This window comes from Nanorana parkeri, unplaced genomic scaffold (genome assembly GCF_000935625.1).
Source record: "Nanorana parkeri isolate BGI_ZX_2015 unplaced genomic scaffold, ASM93562v1 scaffold150, whole genome shotgun sequence".
NCBI lineage: Eukaryota > Metazoa > Chordata > Amphibia > Anura > Dicroglossidae > Nanorana > Nanorana parkeri.
Window position 1 is genome coordinate 1,101,977 of NW_017306418.1, and position 25,693 is coordinate 1,127,669.

General features: G+C 42.3%; 1 protein-coding gene across 1 annotated transcript in view; it reads left to right on the top strand.

Moving 5' to 3' along the window:
- The window catches only part of SLC2A9 (solute carrier family 2 member 9), a 199,614-nt gene that overhangs the window by 25,625 nt on the left and 148,296 nt on the right, over window positions 1-25,693 (top strand). The window contains exons 7-8 of the mRNA XM_018554251.1: window positions 4,729-4,874; window positions 24,403-24,535. Coding sequence (XP_018409753.1) covers window positions 4,729-4,874; window positions 24,403-24,535 — 279 coding nt within the window. The remainder of the gene's footprint in view (window positions 1-4,728; window positions 4,875-24,402; window positions 24,536-25,693) is intronic.

Sequence of the window (25,693 nt, forward strand, 5' to 3'; positions counted from 1 at the left end):
GTCTGAACACTTGCTGCAAGGTGTATTACATTTATAACATATGCATTCTACATATAATATACTTTACATATAATATATAGATGTATTAAAAGTTATAATTACACTACCACACCAAAGAAGGATTGCACAGTGCAATATAACCCTCTTTCCCCAGTTTCTTTGGTGTGGCAGTGTAAATATAACTTTAAAAAGTGGGAAAAGTAGGGATAAAAATTATGACCCCCCTCCCCCCCCTTTCCCCAGCTTCCATTAGTGTAGCAGGGTAGAGAATATATATTTTATACCATCCAATAGCCTGCCCACCATCCCACAGTCCCACTGTCCTAGAGCATATAGTCACATCAGATGGCATGTGGTACCTCCAGAACACATTGCTGTGCCGTCTCTCCTCCTGGCTCCTGCTGGCTGTGACGTTAGAGCCAAAGAGGAGAGCACTCCACCGCTGAGCCACATTACACTGTGGCATCCTGGCAGGGGACAAGAGAGAGGCAGAGGCAAAACAGTTACCTGCAGCCACAAGTGAAAAGCTGTGCTTGGCTGTGGAACTAAAGACAAAAAGTACCTCAGCCCTACTCCTGACCAGACCACCCCCCTTCGCCATGGGCAACATAGCCTCCACATGTGCCACTATGGCGGTAGTTCCACCACTGGTTGGAACACTTGTCAGGATCTATTGCAATTTGTGTTCCAATTTGGAAGATTCCCTTTTCTTTCTATCTGATGGGTGTCAGACAAAACTGTCCTCACATTGGAGTTTACGTTTGACTCCAATTCATGTATTGAACAATTTTAAGTTTGGGAAAAAGTCACATAAATCGTTGTCATTCTTTCCAGACTATCGGCCTTATTTTTTAATATGAAAATTGATTTTACATTTACTTTTGAATTTCAAAGTCTTTCATAGAGTAACTACATAGTGGGATATACAGTACATTGTATAAACACATTGTAATGCAATGCTGTGCTGTATCAATACCAAGAGATTGTTGTTAATGTCTTTATTCTTCCTATACAGAACATCCAGGTTATCCCAGGCAGGGTGCATTATTCTTTCTCTAAACATACCATCATTTAGTTTAAATTAGCTGCTTCTTTGGGGGTTTTCTTCATTTTTGTTATTCATTCTCTGTTCATGTGGGAAACATTGCTTCATTATGCAGCCCGGGTTCTTTTGTGATGTTCCTGCGGATCTTTAAATGATTTTTAATAGTACTTTATGTTTATCCAAAACTTTTCAGTTTGGTTTCTGGTTCTTCCTTTGTTTGGTTGCACACATTCATTTTGAAACTTTTCCATTAGGACAGAAATTTGATTTATATTTATTTATGCTGTCAGCCTACATAAAATATTATTAACATTAATCATCTTGCCAAACATAAATCTCCTGAGTCTGTGAATAGACAGGATAGACGGGACTGGAATATGTGTTGTAAAGGAGCATATTTAAAGAAAGACTGCCCCCCTCACCTTTATTCATGCTCTCAAGTTCTTCACAATGCAGCCCTGTTTGGAGCTGCACAGCTTTTGCCATCCAAAACATCACAGCCGAGTCCTCTATTTTGTGCACATCTGCCTCGCAGCCTCCTTTTTACTCCCCTCACTGTGCAGCCCAGCCAGGTGCTGCATGACCTTTGCATCCAAAACATCCCGGCAAGGTCCTTTTCCTAGAATACAAATGTATGTCACAGCCCAATTCATTCCCATAGATTGCCTGTACTCCTGGCGGCCTGAAGCCATTCAGCAGAGTACTAATTATCCAATGAATAAATGGGGTCATGCAGGAAAGTTGTCACATTTGCCTGAATATTCACCGAATATTTAGCTCAGTATTCACCTGAGACCTTTCCCACATTTATAAAGGCATATTTGCCCAAAGCTTGTGTATATTTGCCCATACATCGATGTAAACATTGAAATTCAGCAAGCTCTGTAACCTTTGTTCTTCAGTGAGGAAATGTGGTTGCTGTAACATTTATCCTACTCATAACACAGTGAATGTTACATTCTCTGCACACACATTCACTGGACATTTACAATTAAATTCTCCATTTTCATTTTACAGTATAGTATAGTATAGGGTAGTGTTTCTCAACCTTCTTTCAGCCATGACACCCTTTAAAAGTATGCAAAATCTCGAGGCACCCCAGTTTAAAATAGATTAATAGATTTTAAAGGGCAACCTCCTTTACATTGAAGTCCCCCCCTTAAATCAGCAATCCCTTTTCAGAGCCACTTTTACACCCCCTTCACCCTTCACATCAGAATCCTAACATCACACCAGGAGCCACAGGTGTGGCAGCATAGTAGAGGGGAGGACGGTGGGCTGGAAAATTATGAGGCACCCTGGTTGAGAAAGGCTGGTACAGAGTACTAAATACGGACTTGCAGCCAGTGATGTCACCTCCCAAGAGTTCCCTGCTGCAGTGTTAATTTTCTCGACTAATAATTTTCATCATAGTTTTCGTCAACACTTTTTCACTAAAATTAAATAAAAACTAAGGGGGTTATTCACAAAGCTGCCGAAGGCAGCCGAGTGAATAACCCAGCCAAAGTGAAGTGAGCCAAACTACATTCGGCTATACACTACGGTTCAGTACGGCTGAAGTCAGCTGTACATCGGCTGCACTTCGGTCAGCCGAACATGCCCTGCATGTTCGGCTAACCTGAAGTGCAGAAGGACTTTGACTCAGCCGATCCAACATCTGGATCAGCTAAGCCAAAGCTCCGGCAGCTCACTCGCTGCCGTTCGCCCCTATTTTCATAGGTGCCGAACGGCAGTGAGTGAATAACCGAATGCCGCCGAGCGGCTATTCTGCTCTGTAACTCTGTGGTACCGAAAAGAATAGAAAATCAATGAAAAAAGTTACAAAAATAACATTGAAAAAAAATATATTTAAAATGTAATTACATAGTTAAATAAAAAATAAATAAAGATTGATTGAAAAGGAAAAAAAAACAATTGGGTGGAGCTTGCAGTGACAGCTAGCTCCTCCCAACTGTTTCCTATTAGCTGGGACCTGCTAGAGTCTTCTAGCAGGTCCCAGCCAAAGAATAACACCTGGGCGGAGCCAGCTGTGATGTCATGGCCGGCCCCGCCCAGTTGTTATTGTTTAATGACAGTTTCAGCGTCCCCAGGTCATTTGGGGATGCTGATCTGTCATTACAACTGGGCAGAACCCTCCTCACTTTTCAACTAAAGATTGAAAGGGGAGGAAAAGGAAATTAAATGGGCTTTCTATCGTGGATCCTGACTAGGGACATATGAGCACAGATCCTAAAAGTTAAATCAGTGAAAATAAAGTTAATATAACAATGTACGTGAGTGTTTTTTTTTTCAAATGTTTCATACTCACACAGAGGTTGATCTAGTTAGGGATACAAAAGACTCCTAAAACCAGTTCACCAGGGACTCCTGAAACTAGTTTACCAGGAAGAAGTCTCTAATTTCCTTGCCCTTTATGGAGGGCAAGCAGGGCAGCCATCAGAAATGTTGGGGCCCCTTTCACAGCTTTAGGCCTGCGGCCCCCACCTCGGGTGCAGTGTAAAGGATGGCGGGTTCCAGACTGAAGGAAAGGGACCCGGTAATCAGCAATGTCAGCAGTTAACGGGGCCCTCTTCCTCCTGTCTCGTCCCCTCCCCCAAGTGGTGGAAAGCCAGCTAAAGAGGACTACAAATCCCAGCAATACATTTTAAGATAATGCAGAATGGCATCAGCTATAGAGGACTACAAATCCCAACAATACATTATAGGACAATGCAGAATGGCACCAGCTGCCAATGGCTGTCCTTTACCAACCCCCCAACTCCAGCGTCGGGCCCCTGTTAGGTGTCGGGGCTGGCGTCCTCTGCCAGCCCCCACCCCCCTATTCAGCCTTGGGCACTGGTTGCTACTGGTTTCTGCTGTCCACTGCAAATGCCCCCCCACCCTGGTGTCGGGCACTAGCTGCTGTTGCCGCCCCCGATATCTGCTTTACCACACTTACCTTACCACTCCAGCAGCTCTGCTCCACTCCAGCCTTGCTCTTCAGTGCAGCCTGCTAACAAACAAGCTCCACCTCCTGAAAAATAAAAATAAATCCTTTCTGCACATATACAGGTACCACCTGTCCAGGGGGGGGGGGGGGCTGGGACTTTACCAAGAGCTGTTCTGGACTTATTAGTCTACAGCAAAACCCTTACATGAGTGCGGGCTGTACCCCCTTGATAGTGGCCCTGGGGACAAGTAGGTAGTACATAATATCCTGGTGCCATGGGGATACCAGTCTGCATGCCTGGCAAGCCAGGCTGATACTGTCTGGGAGGTTTAAAAACATAGTTTCAGCACTATGGAGAACTCCATCCAGGCAATCTATTGTTAAATGTAAATGTGACATTCCTAACTGATCATCCACTGTCACAATGGCCAAGTGCACTTTTGCACTATTATAACATATTATAAATAGCATGAACATGACCAGAAAACATTTAGCAACGTTGGCCAATGCACTGACTGTAAATTTAAAAACCTTTAAGTAGAAGCCTGTGGACCTGAAGTAGTTAAAAGGGACTATATTTTCAGTGACTATACTAAAGGTTTAAGGTTTCCTCTGGCTATGAACTCTCTATATTCTACAGTAGACTCAGGGTATATAAGAAAAGTTTTTGCTGGTTTGTACTGTATGCCATCATGAATATGTGGGTGTATTCACTGCAAATTATCTGAAAACCTTACTGTTCACTGTGTTCCAGGTATAGCACTCAGTACTCTACCAATGTACCTTAATGAGATCTCACCAAAGAGAATCCGTGGGTCTCTTGGACAGGTTACTGCAATCTTGATCTGTGTAGGAGTGTTCACGGGTCAAGTGCTTGGTCTGCCAGAAATATTTGGACAGGTAAGGTAATGTGATGCAGGATTCATTGACTATGACTACAAGAATAGACTTTGCTTATTCTAAAATAGTTCAGTAATGATCATTGTTAAAAAAGATTTACAGAGCAATTTAATTTCTACAAAATTATTTTGAAGCCCAATGTGGCTTCAGTTGTGTTTGGTAACTGTGAACAGCATAGTGAAGTACAACTTTATAGACAAGTTTCTTTTTTTCCTTAAAAATGTGTACGCCTGCAAATGATGTGACCCCACATATGAGGTCCTGCACCCCTTATGTGCAATGGCACATGCTTCCCAACATTTAGGACCCAGTCACACCATATCCAGTGCATTCTGACGCATGCCGAGCCCTTAACGCAGTGGATCTGGGGTAGGAGGGGTCGTGGCTGTGCCATTCATGTCAATGGCATCACAGGCACGCCTCCCTCCTGCAGTGCGATTGGAAAAATTGTGCATGCAGCATTTTTTGCAATCACACTGCACCGGAACGGAGGGCATTTCTGTACCTCGCATTCCAGTGCAGGCGATGGCACTGCGGGCGGGGGGCGTGCCTGCCGTGCTATCGGTATGAATGGCACAGCCTCCTCCCGCCCCAGAGCGCATCCCGCCGTGATCTATGCGATCCAATGCATTCCGTGCTCAGACCGCGCCGCAATGCACTGGATATGGTGTGACTGGGCCCTTAAAGGGAATGTAGTGTTTAAAAGTTATTACATATAATTATATACATTTGATTTGCTTATTGTAAATATCTTAACAGAATGTTTTTGGTTTTTTAAGTATAGTTTGTAAATCTACAGTTTGTTTTTGCAGACATGTTACCTTGTGACACAACTACATAAATCTTTCCCTCTGTGTCACAGACTTTTTACTGCGGTTCATTGTAAAAAAACATTGTACAATGAACTGCAGTAAAGTCAGTGGCACGGAGGGACAGCTGTATGCACCGGCGGCTGTGCGTGTGCGGGGATCTTCTGAATGATACAGGTAATTGGCAGCTGCAGCTGCCTGTCATTAGCAATGACTGATAGCCAGGCGGAGGCGGAGCCGATACACGTCTCTGCAGGCACCCTCTCCTGTGACCCCTCCACTGGTCGCCAAGGACGCAGATGAAGAGGTGCTGCAGCCTGCATATGTTAGGTAAGGTTGGGGTAGTCTGTGGGTAATAACTGGCTTGGGGGGGAAAGGGGGAATTGGGGGACTAGCTGGGCTGGTGGTATTAAGCATTGCTGTATAATGATTATACAGCAATGCTGAATGCCAACAGCCAGGGGCGAACTGACCATCAGGGGACCAGTCACCCCGCCCCCGCTAAATGAACCTCCCGGCCGCAGGTGCAGTGGCTCCCTCCCTCCGCCGTCTCTCTGCCGCTAAAGATGTGGCTTTCTAATCGCGCAGCCGCTCGCTCCTCAAGGGCAGCCCTCTAACATGCCTGATTAAAGGGCCGCATCTGCCTGATCCAGCCAGCCCGGATCGCCTCGGTATGCGAGCGGCTGCACATTTAGAGAGCCGCATCTGTAGCGGTGCAGGTGGCAGAGAGATGGCGGAGTGGGCCAGTGGGCTTCATTTAGTGGGGGGGTTGGTGACGGGCCCTCCGGCATCTGCTGCGGGCAAACTGGCTGGTGCGGCCACAGGTGAGCCTCCACTAACAACCAGGCCCCGAGAGCCCCCACTGACCACCAGGGTAAGGTGACCAGTTTTTTTAAGGGCTCATTCACACTGGAATCGACTGGCACGTACAGCTCCGTGCTGCGTGCACGGCCGTATCGGGCAGCTCCCGGGAAGGACAGGTGCTGCGCGTGATTAGTACACAGCCCCTGTTCTTCTCTATAGGACTACATGTCCGTAAGCTGCCCTACGCTCACCCGTCCTGCACATCGGTGCGGGTGAGCGTACTCATATGCTCATACGGACGTGCAGGGTGGTTGAGCGTAGGGGGGCGTACTGGCCGTTTTCTGGCAGTGCCCCTCCCGAGAATAGACTCTGGATCCGCCCCTGCTACATATGTAGCTTCTGTTTCCTGCTAACTAGAGTAGCACACAGGCTTAATCTTAAATAAAGTCCAATTGAAGCCTCACATTTTTAATTGTCGCACACTTATTCTGCTCTCACTGAGAATGCAGCAATCCAGATCACCAGTAGTCTGACTCGCCCCCTGCAAAAAAGTAAAATCAGAAACACTACTTGGGGAGCATAAGTGTTCTTAATTGGAGTACTGTGCAAGGGGGGTCAGACCACTAGAGACCACTGTGCTCTGGGCGGGAGCTGTGGTCTGGCTCTCCAGCAGGCTGTCAACACAGGGTAGCTTAGAACACTTTATCACCCACACAAAGTAACTATATATATATATATAGCCATATTCTTTACTTGTTATGCAACCATTCATAAACATAAAAAAAAAAAGCTAGGCTTTATTTGTGCTTCCATGCTCCTCTGTTTCAATTGACGTCTGTCAGTCTACTCAGACTGAATGACAGCAAAAGACCTTCTATATGGAGTTAAGTTTGTTAACTTTCTTACTGCTATCTATGGCTAACTAAATATATGTAAAGGTGCCCATAAACCTTATGAATATCGGCCATATTTCATTTGCGATCGCGTTTTCGTCAGATATTCATAAGGTTAATGGGCAGTGTACAACCGCAAATACTGTACAATCGTACGACTTTTGACTTTCCAGCAGGTTAGAAAACATTTGTTGAATCGTACGGTTTTCGCAAGGTTGGCATTTCCGTACGTCAAAAATTTCCGTATGATTAACACTTCTCTAATGCGCAAACCCATGCGGTCGAAATTCGTCTAGGTGATTTCTGCTAAAGACCGCTAATTGAACTGTGTGATGGTCGGGGCAGGATGGGGCTGTACGATGGTTCGATCATTGGATGAAAATTTTCATCTGATGATTGCAAGCTGTATGAGCACCTTAAGAGTGCAAGCTTTGGGAAACACTCAGTTTTCCTCTTCAGGCATGAAACCATGCCTGTAGAAGAAAATTGTACTCATGGCGACCTTTAGCCATCCTGCAAACTTTCCCATTGAAATGAACGGGGCAGCAGCATGCATGCGTAGGGCTAAGAGAATATTGGGGAATATTTACTGCAGGAAACAGGTCAGCACAGTGAAGATCGCTTGAACAGGGCCAGAGGTAAGTATCAAAACAGAGGCCTGCACTCATGGGGTGGGGCAATGCCAAAAGGTACAGTTGTCATTAGGGTAGGGCCAAAGTTTTTAGGCATATCATGTTTAATTGCACTCCAAAATATATTAGGTTGGCCAACAAAAACGATTGCCTACATTTTGGCACTCCTACCTTCTATATGGCTGATAATGCACCTGGTGTCAATTTCACTAGTGCCCATAAAAAGACTAGTAATGGGAGCTTATGGTTATGTGTTAAATTCCCAACATATGTCTTCTTCCTGATCTTTTCTCTTGCTATCTTTTCTAACCTTTTCTCTCCATAGACTCTCTTTCTATACAAGTTAGTGACAAATGTAATGCTAAACAACTTACTGCAAATTATAAACTCAGGATGTGCAGCTTTATATTTTAGCTGCCGAATTTGCTTCCTTGATGCTGTAATGTCCTGTTTTTAAACCTTATATACATCTTATTTGGTTTTCCGTTTTAAGATTTAGAAGAAAAATACATTAACTAATCAAAAAATAAAAAGACAGATACTGTTAGTGCACAAGGTTGTTGTTAGTGATGGGAAGATGGATCTGAGTATGATCTGCAGATCCAGGAGGTGACAGTACTGTGAATGCCTGTGCCAATACAAGCAGGATGTAGTGGGAGTAATGTGTCTAAATATGTGAAAGGTTAAGTCAACCTATGTAATGATAATTTCTGTAGACTGGAATATGTCATGTTTTATGTCTCATTAAACTATGCCATAATTTGCTTCATGTCAGTGACTTGAGTAGGTGGTAACAGCGGAGACATGAAATTGAATAATTTATTAAAGCAGATGAAAAGCAGCTAAAGCTGATCCATCCAGCCATCCATGGGCTATATTCACTAATACTGTATATCTGTAGGAGGCCAACGTCTCCTGGAGCAATTGGTGTCCATTCTGTTTTATATAAGGATTCCTGTCATTCTCATACAGACCAAACAAAGATCCCCTCCTCAGCATCCAAGTACAGTGCGTGGAATTATAAGTGTGGCATACTTGAGGCTGTCATTGCTGCTTTGCACTGGCTCTGGGCTCTTACCCCTATCCTAGCTGCAGAATATACGTAGTTCCTACCCTGTAATAAGCATGCACACAGAGAAGTCTGAAAAGTCTGAACCACTGTACTTATTCTGGGTCACTGATTCACAAGGTAGTAAATCCAATTTGAGGAAGGCAATCTGGAACCCTCCACCTATAAGTCAGTAATCACTGCTCCTTAATATCTATCCCAACAGCCCTTTAAAGCACATCCATACAGAGATGCTGCCATTGCTGGTCTCCCTTTAAAAATGCCAGTTGCCTGGCTGTCCGATCTAATGACACCTAAAAAAGTAAACAAATTAGAAAAGTCAGAGAGGGGAATTTATCAAAACTGGAGCAGACAAAAACTGGAGCAGATGTGCACGGCAACCAATAAGCTTCTCTCTTTCATTTCCAAATTTTAACTGAACAAACTGAAGAGAGAAGCTGATTGGTTGTCATGCATATCTGTTCCATCTTTTGTCTGCTCCAGATTTGATAAATTCCCTCCAGAGTGAAGTCACCCTAATGTGCATACTTGTTCCAGGTCACTGACTCAGAAAGTCTTGCAGCCACTAGGATAGCACAACAGCCAGAGGAGTAGCAATTTCAAAGGAAAAGGCCAGCAATGGCCGCCTGCATATCTCCCTTAGTACAGGTTCTGTTTTACACAGTTTTCCGGTACTTCCATATTTTTGGGGCTTTCTTGATTTTCCTATATTTATATTTAAATGACATCAATGCAGCAGGTGTGTTGTCATGTATTGGCATTATTCCCATTCCTATCAAAAGTCCTATAACTTGCAGTGATGGATCAGAAAACAGACAGGAGCTTTATTGGCCAACGTACATTAAAAGAGAATTATGGGGTGAGTGCAAAATACTCATCCCCATAATTCAAGCCGATCTGTGACACTGAAGCTGTCACAAGGCGGCTCTATTGATCGTGAAGTCAGCGAACACATACCGCTGATCGCTGACTTCTCAATACTCTACCTGGAAAGAGCAATGACTGCCAGTCACCCCTCCCTGCGGGGATTCCCCCTTCACCTATCCGTTTCTCCAGTATTGACTAGAGGAACGGATGGGGGAGAGGGCGGGCACAGAGGCAGAGCCAGCTGTCAATCAGCCAGCAGGGTGGATCTCAACAGTATTGTCGGGATCCGTCACGGCTGCGGCACTCTCAGCATATAGTGGAAAATAGCACGCTATCTACTGAATTTTGGGTCACCAAAGGACATTAGTATATGTTTTCCCGTGACTCTGAAGAGAGCTATGGGCAAAAAAGGTTGCCTTATAGTTCTCCTTTAATGCATTGCACAGATGTGAACAGGAATTTTTAAGAACAAAAACAGGCCCAGAGAAATAAATGGAGGAGCTGCATGACTGTGAAGAAGAATAGTCCCTTGGAAAGAGTTAAAGATAAGGAAAAGTAGCAGAACTTAGATGATTGGAGGTTGTGGGTCAGGTGGTAGGGAGGAACAGCAAGGGTTGGATCCGTAGAGGCTGTTGGGAGTTCTTTCTGGACAGCCAATGAGGGCAGACGGTTATCCTTATGCTGTTAATGGCTTGAAATCTCTGTGTTTTTGTCATGCAGCTTGCCAAGGTAAGGGTTTTCTGGGGTCTGTGAAAACATTCAGATGATTACAAAATGGGGGGCCCATCTGTTGGTATGGTACTCTCCTTGTTGGCGTCAGTTGTTGATGGGGCTCTGTCCCTTAGAAAGTCTGGAATAGTCCATTTTAAAGCTTTCCTTTAGCTGGTGCGGTGAGGCTGGGGACATGGGTGACTTTCAGTAAAGCCTTCTTTTGGCTAATAGACACGAAAGAGGCCTTCTTGTAACCAACAGCCTTTAAGTTATTTATTTGAAAATGTTTATTATGTTTATTCTGATTGATAACTGGTGTTTTTTATATGGTTAAATAACGGCCTGCTGTGGCCATTTTTAAATCCACGTCACACAGTTCTTTTGTTTATTGATGGGTTTGACTAAGGGGACTGAATTGATGAGGCCATCAGTCATGGCAAATATGTTCCAGCTCTTATCACAGGAAATCACAAGTGAAATGATTATACTGAGATTATTAAAATGTTATAAACAATCTCTTGCTCCTACATAAAAAGGGAGAAATTGTGCACTCTTAGGCTGATGCCAGACAAGCGATTCTGCCGTTTGAGACATATCAATTGTTAAAGAGACTGCCTGCTTGACCCCCTGGAAGCACCCCCTTACCTAGCTAGAAGCAGCGGGGTGATGCTCTGTTACTAGCCTGTGTAGGAAGAGGAATCACCAGCAATCAGTAGAATAATCCAACATGTCCATTTATTGGACGTAGACGTCACACAATCACAAGAGGCAACGTTTCGAGACCACGCAGGGTCTCTTCATCAGGGCATAAAGAGTGACTCTCTAAAGAGTGACTCTCTTCATCAGGGCATAAAGAGTGACTTTAGAGAGTCACTCTTTATGCCCTGATGAAGAGACCCTGCGTGGTCTCGAAATGTTGCCTTTTGTGATTGTGTGACGTTTATGTCCAATAAATGGACAAGTTGGATTATTCTACTGATTGCTGGTGATTCCTCATCCTACATTGTGTCTACGCGGTGCCATCTGTGTTCATCACTACAAGCACCATTGTCTACATGATTGATTGGCCTTGATTGCTGCAAGGTGTGCGGAGGATTTCCCCTTCTATCCAATATATTACTAGCCTGAACACTGCTGAACCTCAATTTCTGGAAATGGGAGTGACATCTCTTTGCCTGGGCTACAGAGGGAGCGATTCCATAGGGACAAACAGGCAGCCCCTTAGCGATCCTGGTTGTGATGAGGACAAATCACCAGTGGCAAGATACCTAGGGACGTGTCGCCTGTCTGACATCAGCTTTAATGGTACTTTATGAAAAGTATACTGTAGAAAGGACAGTCCTGTATATAGGTCGTTATAGGCTACTATACTTCATCCATTGGACTAGGTAAGCTCAGGAGAAAGCAATCTGATTATTTCAAAGTAATTTCTATACCTCATAAATTGTGTTCTGAAACTTTAATTCAATAACTGCCTCCAGATATTCCAAAGGTACAGGTGTCTATGAAATTAAGCATTTTAGAATGCTGTTAATGAGGTATAGAAATTACTTTTAATGCATTTTATGACACCTAGAGATGGTTGTATATCCCTCTAGTGATCTGAGAAATGAAGGCGCCTCGTTTTTCTCTATATAAAACAATCTGTGAATCTGACAGTTGAACGTGATGCTATGTCTACCACAAGATGGCAATATTGTTTCTAATGATGTGTTTTCGGTGGTTCTGTTTTCAAGAAGTCACTGTGTTAGTTAGATGTGTCATTAATTACATGCCGCATATTACAGAGCACCACAGTGGCATTATAGGTTTCCAAGAAAGTATAACATTCTTTTAGCCATTACTTGTGATTATCTGTGAGGACATTCCGTTTTTTTGCTATTAAGTATTCATTAAATATCCTGGTGAGTTGATATCCTCAGTATCCAAAGAAATAAGAACTACTTTAAAGCGATGCTATCACTATTTTAAAAATTGGAAAGATGTACTCCCTGCCATTGACATATAAATCATCTGGGCTTAAAGAATGAAGATCTTCTGCATTTGACACATCAGGTAGTGTTGGATGATACCTGGTGCCACACTGTGAGCATCACGTACCTGACCGGAGACTCAGCTGAGAAGGGGGCTGCCTGTGCACCTCTCGTCCCACACCTCTGGAAGTAGTGACAGGGGTTGTAAGGACAGAGTGGAACACAGGTGCCGATACTGGTGGCTGGCCGGTTCTTGAGTGCGTTGGACCAGCTGGTGAATTGGCAGGACCGGGGTGACATCAAGACCTCTTGAAACCAGAGCAGGCAATTGGTGTGAGGCCAACTGAGCACTGGCTGGATGTGGTTGTTCAGGATACTGATGGAGCGATCCACCAAGTGGCAGACCAGGAAGGAAGTCAGGTTCAAGCCAAGCTAATACACATTGAGCCGAATCTTGATGTGCCGAATCATAGATCAGAAGCAGGGTCAGGAAAAGTAAGCCAGGGTCATACACAGGAGATCAGAGAGCAGAGGTACCGAATCAGGAGGAGGAAGTGGAGTCAATTGGTCACAAGCCGGGTTCATACACAGGAAGTCAGGATACAGGAACAAAGTACAGTGCACACAGGGACTAGCTGAAGACCACTCAGCAACTTGGTCATGGCTTTTTGTCTGTTTATATATGATAGTGTGCACGCTAATGAACGTGCACCTGTATGCTAACAAGCGCGCTCCCTCACGCTCGCATATGTGCGCTATTGCACATAAACGTTCCAGTACACACGCGTTCACTCCCAGTAGTGTTGAATGTAGAAGATGCAATGGAAGCTACATTCTTCAACCCAGAGGTTAAAATGCAGACTGCCATTGTTGACCTTTTCTGAAATTACTTGTCACTTGGCCGGTGTGCTGATCTGTTCAATTTGTCCAAAGCCTGCGGAAATCATAACTTCCATCACGACTGTAACTGTGAAAATGAAGAAAACAAATGGGTGACAACAGTGTAATTTTATACACCAATTTTCCCTGATGCCCCCCAGTAGCTGCAAGTGGTCTGTTAGGCTACATACGGTCACCTAGCACATGCATTAAAGGTAAGTAGGCTTTTTTTTCACTTAAAGAGGTACTACAGCTCTAGGTTCCACCTACCTTTGTGTGAGCACTGCTTTTAAAAGTACAGTGTGTCCATGCTGTGGGATGACGTCACACCAGGGGGCGGGTTCATGACAGCCTGGAGTCATAGGAAGTGGCTTGAATGTTACTGGTCTTATTCAACCTGAAAGACTTGCTACATCCAGTAGTCGAGAAGAAGTATTGTGAGCTACAACTCCAGACTGAAGCTGAGTAATACAGCAAAAGCTGTTGTTTTTTTAACATGTGCAAGTCAGCAAATAAAAAGAGTTCCACTTACATTTTTTTATTTTATTTTATCTTTAAAGCATTGTGGCTAATCTTGCATCTCTGCTTTGTCTGCCTGTCATTTTGCTTTACTTCTAGTGTCAGTAGTCTACACCTGCAGTTGTTGCTAGGCTGTATTAAATGCTGCTATGGATTATATATTGCTGCAGTCAAAAGAACCTATATTAGGCCCTCTTAACACCGGAGCAGTAACAGAGAACATTTAATTTGCAACTAATGAAATGTTTTGTTATTATTGAATAAAAAGTATACGTTTACAACATGGGCCCTGGGGCCTCGTAACAATTCCATGAGGTTAATGGACATGTAAGCAAAAAGAATGTGGATGCAAAGAAATATGGACTTTCCGTAGGCTGGAGTATTGCTATGGACAGTTTGCTTACATGGCTGTACTACAGTAGAGGTGATAGGTAGGTACTGTAAGGCACGAGGTGAAGGAAAATGCCACAGGACATTAACTGATAATGGCATGATCCAATTTAGAATGTAATATGTGTGGCCCTTGATAGACGCATCTGTTCATGTTAAAAATGGAGGAAGAGAAAGAAGTTGTTTCAGTAAAAATGAAAAGGGATAGGTGATAGGTAAAATTGAAAGGTGATATTACCATTGAGAGGGCGAGAGTGTGTGTGCGCGTGTGTGGGGGGGAAGTAGGAGAAAAGTCTAAGGGGAGAAAGGCTAGGGAGGGAGGAGAGTGACAGGGAAGTGGTGGTGGTAAAAAAGGGGGTATAGGTAGGAATGGAGGAGGTGACAAGACCCCCTAGAAAGGAGTAGGGAGCCTGGGGGACATGAAAAGTTGGTTGTAGGGCCTAGAGTTGGAGTGTGTTGTGAGGATGAGGAGTCAATTAGCCATGGCAATTAGTTTCTTGTTGATAAGGATGCCTTGTATGTGGCTTTTGACTTTTTGAAAGTTGAGAGATGGAGATGGTTTGTTTCTCAGCTACAAATATAGGAGTTATAAGGGTTCTGCTATGGTAAGGGCTGTTTTTGATAGGTTTGTAAAGAGGACTTCCCAATCCCAAGTCTTTATGAAGATTAATCATTAAGATTGCATTGATAATGGTGTAGGTTCTTATTCCCTATGTCTGGGCATCAATTAAAGCAAGTGGCAAGGTATGACAATATACATTTTGCTATTCTTGCCATGGTAAAATATCAAAGACAGAACCTTGTATAAATTTTCCAGGGCATGTACACTACAAGAGCTCTTAGAGAGGATAAGCCATATCACAACTATAAAAGATTTTACACAGCTGTGTGAGTGTTACAGAGCTTCTGGTGGCATTAACAAATTGCTCAATGCAGCAGCCTTAGGGAATCTTTTATGAAGCATAAAAGTGCTTCATAAAGTGAAGCAAAGTGAAAAGACTTTCTTCAAGGGCACCTTTGCTGCACCAAGACTGCATGCAAAAGTTCCAGGGATTGTTTGCTCCTCAATAAATATTTCAGGAGAGCCAGTGTAATTTCATGAGTTTAGCTTACATTGTGCCTACAGGATGTATATTTGGTCCTTGCAGTGCTAAATGGAGACGAGTAGAAGATAATATTTCCAATCATTTACACCAGGGGTAGCCAAACTTCGGCCCTCCAGCTGTGGTGGAACTACAAATCCCGTGAGGCATCTCTCTCCGGGAGTGATGTCTGTGGCTGTGAGAATCCTGCAGTGCCTCATGGGATTTGTAGTTCCACCACGGCTGGAGGGCCGCAGTTTGGCTACCCCTGATTTACACTTTACTCACACAATGCTGTTTATGGAAATTTAACAAAGTAGGAGTTTTGATTGGTTGTATGTAGCAAAGACAGATTTCAGGGACTATATTAAAAAAAAATAGTCATTTATTATGTCATTTAGAAGGATAGACAAGTGGAAAAGAGGTAAAGTAAAGGAGGGCACCAGGGAAGGGAAGAGAAGAGATAGAGAAACAGAAAAAGGCTAAGTGAGAGAAATTAAAATAATTGTTAAACGCTAAAAGAACTGTTTCATACTGAATTCTGCTGAATGGACATATTGGTATTGTATTTTCAGATCAAACTAAATTCCATAGGGCTTCATTAATATACGTGGTCAATGACCTTTCTAGTCTAGTCACAGTAGTGTCATGCCTCCTCCATTTTCTGCTAAAGTTTCACTTTTGGAGGAATTTTGGTTACTATCTATGGAATTGCCTTTAGTTATTTGTCATTTCAGCTCCGGTTTATGGGCCACTTCTTCAATGCTCCTGCATTTAATGCTTCCAGGTACAAAACATGAAAAAACATCCACTAGAGACACATTTGTTTTATTATACTTCTGTATAGACTCTTGGGTGAGCTCTGTATAGAACATAGAGCATGCAGATGCTATTTTTTGGGGTAGAGGTAGTGTTATAACAAGTGCCTGTGAGTGCCAACATGTCTTAGCACCATGCAGAACAATGTCTCTGTTGTGGATGTTTTTAAACACTATCCCTATGTCCAATGTGCAGTGATAAAAGCCAGTGGACAGTGTTTGTTCACTATGCGGCTTATTTATAATGGAAAGTGAGGTCCCCTCTCCAAATACCGTAGGGCATTGCTGTAATCAATCCACACTGTGCAGGCATATTATGCTTTATTTATGAAATGCAGAGTATGGCCTGGAGTCTTCAGTGATCAGAGGTGTGTTTTCTGCATATTGCTGCATAGACCACTTGTAGATAGGACTAGAAAGGTGTCACGTGACTTTATTCAGGCCATGTGACAGGTGTCCTCCTCCAGGCACACTGTTTTTCTACATTCATTAGAATCAGTGGAGCTTAGATTTTTTCCCATTTACTCTATTTAGATTTGTCCTCTTTCCAAAGTGAGGTAAATTCCTTTTTACACAGTTGTCAACCAATCAAGTGTCTCCTTGAGAAGATCCCTTCCAGTTTTGGTGACAGTTCACAATCTTGGATCCCCCTCTCTCACTTTCAGTCCCAGTGACCGTGGTGACCTGGACAAACAGAGATAATAAATCTCCCTAGAACCTGACAGGCATTTTTATTCATCACAACTTTTTGGCTTTAGATACACTAGGGGGAATTTTTTAGCCATAGGTCCAATTATAATTAATTGTTTTACAGATTTTGACAAGTTCCTGTTACACCTGGGAAACAATACAAACAATAGTATATTATTTTGCTAAAACAGACTTGGATTTTTGGAGTATTGCTTCTGGCATTGGTGTCCCTGTGTGTCAATACCTTTTTGAACAATGTGTGCCAAATGCAGGCAGAAGCTGTTAGGAGGGGATTGAGAGAGACGGAGGGGCTTAAAATCAGTGAACCATTAGATAGAGCTTCTCAATATCATTGTTCATTCCTAGACTCTATGAACAGAATATGACTAGAAGACAGAAGTGTGCAGTTCAGAAATAGAACTCAGAACTCAAGACTCTGCCATCAATAATATCCCACATCATGACACTGCACCAATATCATGATGTATGGAACATTGGCAATCATTTATAATGAATGTCAGAGAAACTAAATATAGTGGAGAATAAGGTTCTCCCAATGAGTCCAGTCATTTCTATGTTATGTGTAATAAAGAATCAATTGTCATCGATTTTATATTCCTCACATATTATAGGGGAGCCAATTATGTAATGCTGAGTGAATAGAAAAATGACAATGAAAAGTGGATCACTTTATAAAAACTGGAGGAAAACTCACGATTCAAATGTCATGCGTGGTTATTTACCCGTAATTTGGCCATATCTCTTCGTGCGACCTTCATCCTATTATTTAAGGAAAACTAGTGGACATTCGCCCAGCAAAAAAAATCAATTTTCAATAGGAGTAGGCATTTACTTCAAAAGACAGCTGTACTGTCCTTTAACCCTTGCAGAGCCATTTTTGCATTGTTTGCACACATTCTATCATGCACATTATAGGCCTGAATATTACTTACAACCTCCAGAACTATATATTTCCTGAAAGCAGAGATCATGTAGAATAAAATGGCGACAGTTGCAATTTTTTATGTTGCATGATATTAGCAAAACTGTAAAAAAAATACACTTCCGTTAATTTTGGTGCACATAAATACCATATATTACACATTTTTTTTCTACAACATATTTAAACAGCAGACGTTTGTGCTGAGTAAATAGATACCAAACATGCCAAGGTTCAAAATTGGACCTGTGAAATGGCAAAAAACTATCATAAAAAGTTTGTCCAGATCTCAATCGAATTGAGCATCTGTGGGATGTTGTGGAAAAACAAGTCCGATCCATTAAGGCCCCACCTCACAACTTACAGGACTTAAAGGATCTGCTGCTGACAGCTTTGTCCCAGATACCACAACATACCTTCAGAGGTCTAGTGTAGTTCATGCCTTGAGGGGTCTGGCATGTTTTGGCAGCAAAAGGGGGAGCTACTTATATTAGGTGGATAGATTGTAGTGGCACAGTCCCAGTCATTGGGCAGAGTAGTGTTTAGTAGATCTAAATCCAAACGAGATGGCATTTAGCTTGCTAAAACCTCATATATTGTATAGAATAGAATTGCCATTTTTTTCTTTATAAAATCTTGTTTTCATCCCTTATGGCACCTCAGTCCTGCTGATTTTTGTCAGCCTCTTTCACCAACTTTTTGTCTACAGGCACTCACTTAAAACAGAACCCCAGCCAAAAATAACAAGGTAAAAATAAATAACCCTACCTTTCACTGTCAGCGGGTCCGTTTAAACAGACCCGCCAGGACTCTGTTTACAATTGTAAACCTGGCTGTCGGCTTTACAATGGAAGCGATTCTGGTGGCTCAGCTGCCATCAGATCGCTTTCACGGGCCGGCAAAGTGTCCGCCCACCTGCCCGACACCCCTGCTGTGTTTCCTGGGCTCTATTGTCCATCGTGCAGGCCCGGGAAGCAGGGGAGGGTAGCAGCGAACTTCCGTTCACCAATCTCCTCACCGTTCTATGGACCAGAAGCGATGCACATTATATCACTTCTGGTCCCATAGCTGGCAGCCCGTCAGAGTAAAAAAAAACAAAAATGGATAGCATGGTAATGAATAGCTAGGATGCTTTTGGCTATTTCAATTTGCAATTTACAGTCATGTGAAAAAAGTAAGTGCACCCCATGACACTTGCTCATTGTTTTCAATATATTTGAACGGGCAAACATTAGATGGTTATGACTAAGGGTTATATTCTTGAAAAAAATGTGCCTTTTCTATCAATTTTATAACACAAATAAACAGTAATGGTGTACTAGTAAAAAGGTAAGGGCATACTTGGCATCAGAAGCCTGTTATTGCCCCCTTAGCAGAAATTACTTTGTATAGGCTTATTGTATCAGTCTCTTACATTCCCTTGGTGAAGTTTTTGACCACTCCTCCATGCAAAATTCCTTCAGTTGCAAGATGTTTGTAGATTTCCTTGCATGAGCTGCCCATTTCAATTCTCCCTATAACATTTTAACGGGATACAATTCATGGCTTTGGCTAGTCCATTTCATATCACTTAATTTCTTCTCTTTGGGACACAGATTTTCTGTGTGCTTCAGATCATTATCATGTTGAAAGATACATTTACAGTTCATCTTTAATAGATGGCCTCACATTTTCATCAATCAAACTTTGATATGATGCAACATTCATAGTTGACTCAATAGGGTTGCTTTACTTAGGCAAATACCGGTAGGCTAATCACTTTGCAAGGGAATTTTTTATTTTGCAAGGAAATTAAGTACATAAGGTGAAAATTCACTTTGCAAAAAATACCCAATCAAGGTAAAAGGAGCAAGCAAAACATAAAAAAACTGTATTTTTGCTTGCACATGATTAGATTATATAAGGCAGATGAGCTTCACCTCATTCGTTAAGCTTAAGGAAAATTTCCCTGCAAAATAAACCTTTTTGGGGTCATTGTTTCTGGTGTTGGGTTGTCATCTAAATAAATGCTGTGGCTTATTATCACTTTGTCAGTCTTTGGGTGGAGGATTCTATATCCCTTACTTTCTTCACTATAGCTCCCCAGAATGCCTTCTATGGCTATGTTCTGGAATGTTCTTTCCATGTTATGGAAACGTTTTTTTACTGATAGAAGGCTTCCTTCTAGGTCTGGGACATACAGTACATTTTTCACAAGGATAGTCTGCTAGTACCCTGATGGTGTGATGGAGTTCAAGAATCCTTGCTGTTACCTTCTGCAGTAATACTTTTCCGGTTTGCTAGGAAAACTTTATCCTTTGCACTGAAATTAATTTCTGTGAAAAAGGTCTCATCACTAGTCATGTGACTTGTTGCGCCTGAGTCAATACACCATTCATGTGGTATGCTGTTCTGAGTCACTTTAAAGTTAGCGCTCCATGATGTGCCTGCAGTTTCTTTGTGGCTGCCTTAGATCTTTCTCTTGTAGGTGCCCCTCGCTTTCGCTGCTCGGCTTTCCAGAGCGAACAGTTTTTTTTTGGTTGTCCAGTCTTTTCAAAGCAAAAACACACACTGCTTTCTTTGTTTTGGTTTGCGCTCTGATGCACCTTAAGGGCTTTCTCGTTTTCTCCATTGTGCATATTTTCTTTTGTTCTGTCAAATTCATAGATTCATTTTCCTTTGGTGTATTCTAGTGTTAGTTCCTGCTCATGTCTGGTTTCTAGAGTTAATAAAAGCACTGTATGACTATGGAAGGCTGCAGAGCAGTAATGTCACCATCATTTTATCTTTAATTTCCTCTCCAATTACACTTAGCTGTTCTATGATTTCCAGCATGGCATTCCCATGTTCATGCATTGCCTGGCCTTTTTCTAGCCTCATCTTATATAGCTTGCAAAGCAGATACAGTTTACTGTTTCGGCTTGAATGTTCATGCAGTTTTTGTAATGCAGTCCACATACCTTTAGCTGTATTCTCTTTTCTTATGTGGATGAGCTGGTGGTCTTCCACTAGCAGACTTATAATTGCTTTTGCTTGCCTGTTTTTCTTGTTCCATTCCTCCGTGGGTCCATTAGTGGGTCTGTCTATACGCAGTACTTGCCACAAGTCGTCTTTTGCTTACCAGCATTTCAAGCTTGAACTTCCATAGCTGGTAATTACTATTGTTGAGGTTTGCGATTGTAAACTTTACATCTGAACCGCTTGCCATCTTTCAGTAGCTTCAATGCGGCTCCTGTTGACTTGCAGTGTTCTGTTTAGTGCTGGGGCTCATAACCTGTTGGTTATGTGTTTAGATGAAGCACTGAGAGCTTGAGGAATGCTGAATTAAGTTTTACTTGCTAAGAAGAATATTACATCTTGTTTAGAAGAATATTACATCAGAATACAACATTTGCAGTAAACATAGATAATAAAACTTCCTGTGTATCATAGATAAGCTTGCATATAGAGAGACTAACATTGCACTACAGCGCCATCTACAGCTCAAAAGACATAACAGCATATCGGTACATTAGAATATCAGTAATACAATCAGTACATATCAGAATATGCTGTTGCATTTCCAACAGGAACCTCTGTATATTATGGACAGTCTCCAATATCAGATTTAAGAAGTAGTGGGGCTGCAGGTGAAATTTGGAATTGTAGCTCCTAAGCGCAACAAAACATGGGCACTATGCATTTAGCAATCACAAACAAATGAGATTTCCAGTTGTACTGGAAACCTTATTAAAATAGTTTATACAGTGTCCATCTTCATGTGCTGTTATTTTTAAATAAATCCATACTGTAAAGATGAACACTGTTAAGGCAGAGCAACCAAGGATAAAATACAGATAGCATGAATCAGTTATGAGTGTACAGTTTTCCACAACACACTTGAATAAACAATGGAAGTTTCTGTAGTTTAAAAGCAGCTCTTTTATGATAAAATACAAAGAAAAAAAGGTCTGCTACTTTTGTCAATGGAAAAAATGTACATGGAAACTCAATTATTGTATACAAACTTTTAACACATTTGAAATGCTTGAGTGGTGTAAAAGGTGCCTTAAAAGCAGTTGTTAACAAAGCAAGAATAGAGTCTTTAAAGAGAAAACTACTGGCTGCTAGAACTATCATTTTGATGAATGAATTGACACATTTATCCATAGTAACCCTTGCATACCCTCTGAGGTAGCCCACCGCAATGACACTGTAAAAGCAGGAGCCACGTTTGCTGCTTTCTCCTGCACCACCCAAACTTGACTCCGGTATTTGCTAGATATATTACTGGGACCAACATGACGTTATGTTGCCTTTGTACCTGCCGGATAATAGCATTCATCACATGCATTGCTAGAGTGGTTATTGATGTAGAATATCCCTCAGTGAGGCCATTCTATTTATATTTAATTATCACAGCTGTGAAGTGTGCATGTAATAACGTTACTTGAGGCTCTTTATAGCCATTAGGAGAATACCATGAACCTCAATGTGCAACCAAGAGGTTTACCAGAATTGCACGAGAGGGCCTTATGCTCACCAATGTTCAACCCTAGATAGCAATTTCTATTGCTTAATTATGAACTACAAGTATCTACCTGGTGCAGTTACTTACTTTGGCAATTATCTGCAATTTGTCATAATGAACATTTTGTGGGATCATCCAAGCATATGATAACCACAATATTGCAACACAAGGGTATTCTGCAGTACTGAGCTATCAGTTTAAAAGCTTAGTCCTGGACAGTGCAGGTGATGGCCTGGCAATGGAGAGGCAGGAGAGTCTTCTGTCCCAGCTGTGCCCCAACGCAGCATGGTGCCAAGACAAGTACCTCTTCTTCCTCCGGCTTGACCCAACTCTGTGACTGTGTACCTCACTTTATAGGTAGCAATTTGCTTCATACGTGTAGCCCTTAAATGATACATCTGACTGCTAGTGATATCATAGCACAATTACATTATGAAAGGTTGCTTGTGTACTCCACAGTTACGAAGGAAGGCAGAGCAATTGCAATTGGAGATTGCCTGGCGATGCAGAGGCAGGAGAGGCTCTCTCCCCAGCTGCATCCCCCTCCCTCCCCTGCAGCCGGGTTCCAGTTATATTCTGGAGCCATTTACACAACCAATATATTTCTTACTTATAAAATGCATCACAGCTGTAGCAGCAGAATAGAAATCTGTAAAGGTCAGATGCCCAGACAGGGGAAGAGCTGTGTCACTGAGCTGCTGTAATTTAAAACAGAGAGAAACATAGCAGAGCAGTCACCTCCACCAGTGGCATAATGAGTGAGGCAGGGGGTTCACCCTGGGTACAGCCAGCTGAGAGAGATCTTAGATTGGGTTGTCTGTTTATTGTAACATTTGCCTGTTTTTGCCTGCATGATGTCACCTTTGCCCAATTGTTGCCTGAATATTGTCACAATTGCCCATTTGCTTCCTGACTATTGCAATGATTACCCATTTGCGGCCCAAGTATATGCCTATGTATTGTCAAGTCACTACTGTTTAAAATAACATATTACTATAATGTAATTCTCTAACTGTCAAAGCACACTCTTACCGTTGAATTTTATTTTATATTTATTTTTTGCTGCCATGATTATATTAACAACGTTCACATGAAGACAATCTTCACTCTCTGCGTTTCTCTTTTTTTGGCCATTATTAGTATTCATTTAAATTCATGATTTCTTACTGAAAATAATTAGTAAGGAGTAAGAGTATTATAAATAAGCTGTTCCAGAGGTCAAATACGCTAGACTTTATAATAAAGGTATTAGAAAAAATGCCTGTTAAAGGGGTCTTCCGCATTCTGAAGAGTATGGAAACCCCTTTAGGAAGTGATGGCAGCAGCAACGTCCAGGAGCTTTGGTCACTGCTCGTGCAATATATGTTGTGATATTGGGGAGCTCACAGAGCACTCGCACAGCGGGTTTTTCAAAAATTCAAAACGGTAGATAATCACGAAATCCAACATAAATAGCTTGCTGTAGCATATGACAGATAAGGGCTCACCAATCCTTGAGTTGTCCCAAACACTCACGGTGTCCCAGTCTTTTAATAAGTCTCTCTTGTAGCACTGCTACTCCGGCCTCAATCTTCAGGGCCACTCTCTGGTTCCTCCAGACAACCGCAATAACATGCCAATCCTCCCAATATGTTTCACGAACCTGCAGCTCCCTGCTGCACTGGCCTCCACACTGACTCCTGGGTGGAGTTCTCCTGACTCACAGGTGGGGCCCTGAACAAATCCCAGCACCCTCTTCATGAGGGATGTACACAGGTGCATAATCACTATTAAGGCATGGACCCATGGAATGGAGATTTCGTCCCACCCAGAGCTCTAAGAAATCTCCTGGCTCCAGGATCCCAACTAGGATCCAGAAAACAAGGAAAGGACTGAAAAGGCAGTTCTCTCCTGGTACAAGTAGCAGTCAATAAAATTAGTATGTATTTAGTCACTAAAAATACAATTTTCTTCAACCTTTCAGGAATCCCGATGGCCCTGCTTATTTGGATTTATTCTTATCCCAGCGGCGATACAGCTAATGGTTTTACCATTTTTCCCAGAGAGTCCACGCTACCTCCTCCTCGATAAGCAAGACACCAAGAAAGCAGAGAAAGGTATGTGAGTGCCAGATGAAGAATTAATGTAATGTGTCAGCAACATGTAAATATTCCAAGTTTACCTAGTCCCGCTGTCATGGCAACTCTTGTCAGAATTGACAACCGCACATTATTTTACACCAAAACATCAGCACAAATTAAAAAGAAAAAGTAGTCAAACCCATCTGTATGGAATTTTTAAACATAAATAATTTTGGAATTAATTTAAATTTTTTTGTCTAATCACAAGTCAAAATTACCAATCTGTCTGTTTATATTGTATCTTTTCATGCATCTTGTTTCTCTCTGTCTTATGATTCTTTCACATCATTTGCAGTGACTTATTTTTTTCCGCACTGGATCAACACCATTCACCACAAGGGCACGCAGAAATCAACTGTTTTTATTTGCCCCGTTTACACCATGATGCTGGTGTGATGTGCAGCGCAGTGTGGACAAATGCAGACATGATGCATTTTCAATGCACTTTATGGCACTGGAGGTTACCGTGATGCTGTGTAGGGATTTTTTAATGGAGTGCATACTTTGTTCACTGCTAATAAGGTTTAAAAATATCTTAAGAAAAAACTAAGCGGTGCATTGTGTAGTCGCACCTTGTGTAATAAGGCATTACTATACCAGTTGCACGCTAAAATTAAGTGTTTTAGCAAGCAGCTGGCGTGAACCTGCCCTTATTGTCCCTCTCTCTTTCTTTTTTCCTCTCTATTATTCATTCTCTCTCCATCTCTCTCTACCATCCGTTCCCCTCCCTTTGTCTCCCCATTACTCGCCCTATCTTTTTCCCTTCTTCACTCCTCTCTCACACTAATTCTTTCTCCTCTCTCATTTTCTCTCTTTTATTCCCTCTCTCTCTCCACTCCTCATCCCTCTCTCTATTATAGTAAAGGGTAATATAAAATGAATAGGCGAGTTCAAGAATGTTATCACATTGAGGGATAATATAAAGGAGGATGGGGTTGAGTCCAGGGAGGGGTCCACAATTTCTCATGTCCCTTTCAGTCTTTAATATGCAGTAAAATACTGTGCAGCTATTTTCACCATCAACGCCTCTTCTCCCTGTAGAATGTCTGTCTCTCGCTCCCGCTGTCTCTCCTTCCTTCCCTCCCCCTCTCTCTCCTTCCCTCCCTCCCCCTCTCTCTCCTTCCCTCCCTCCCC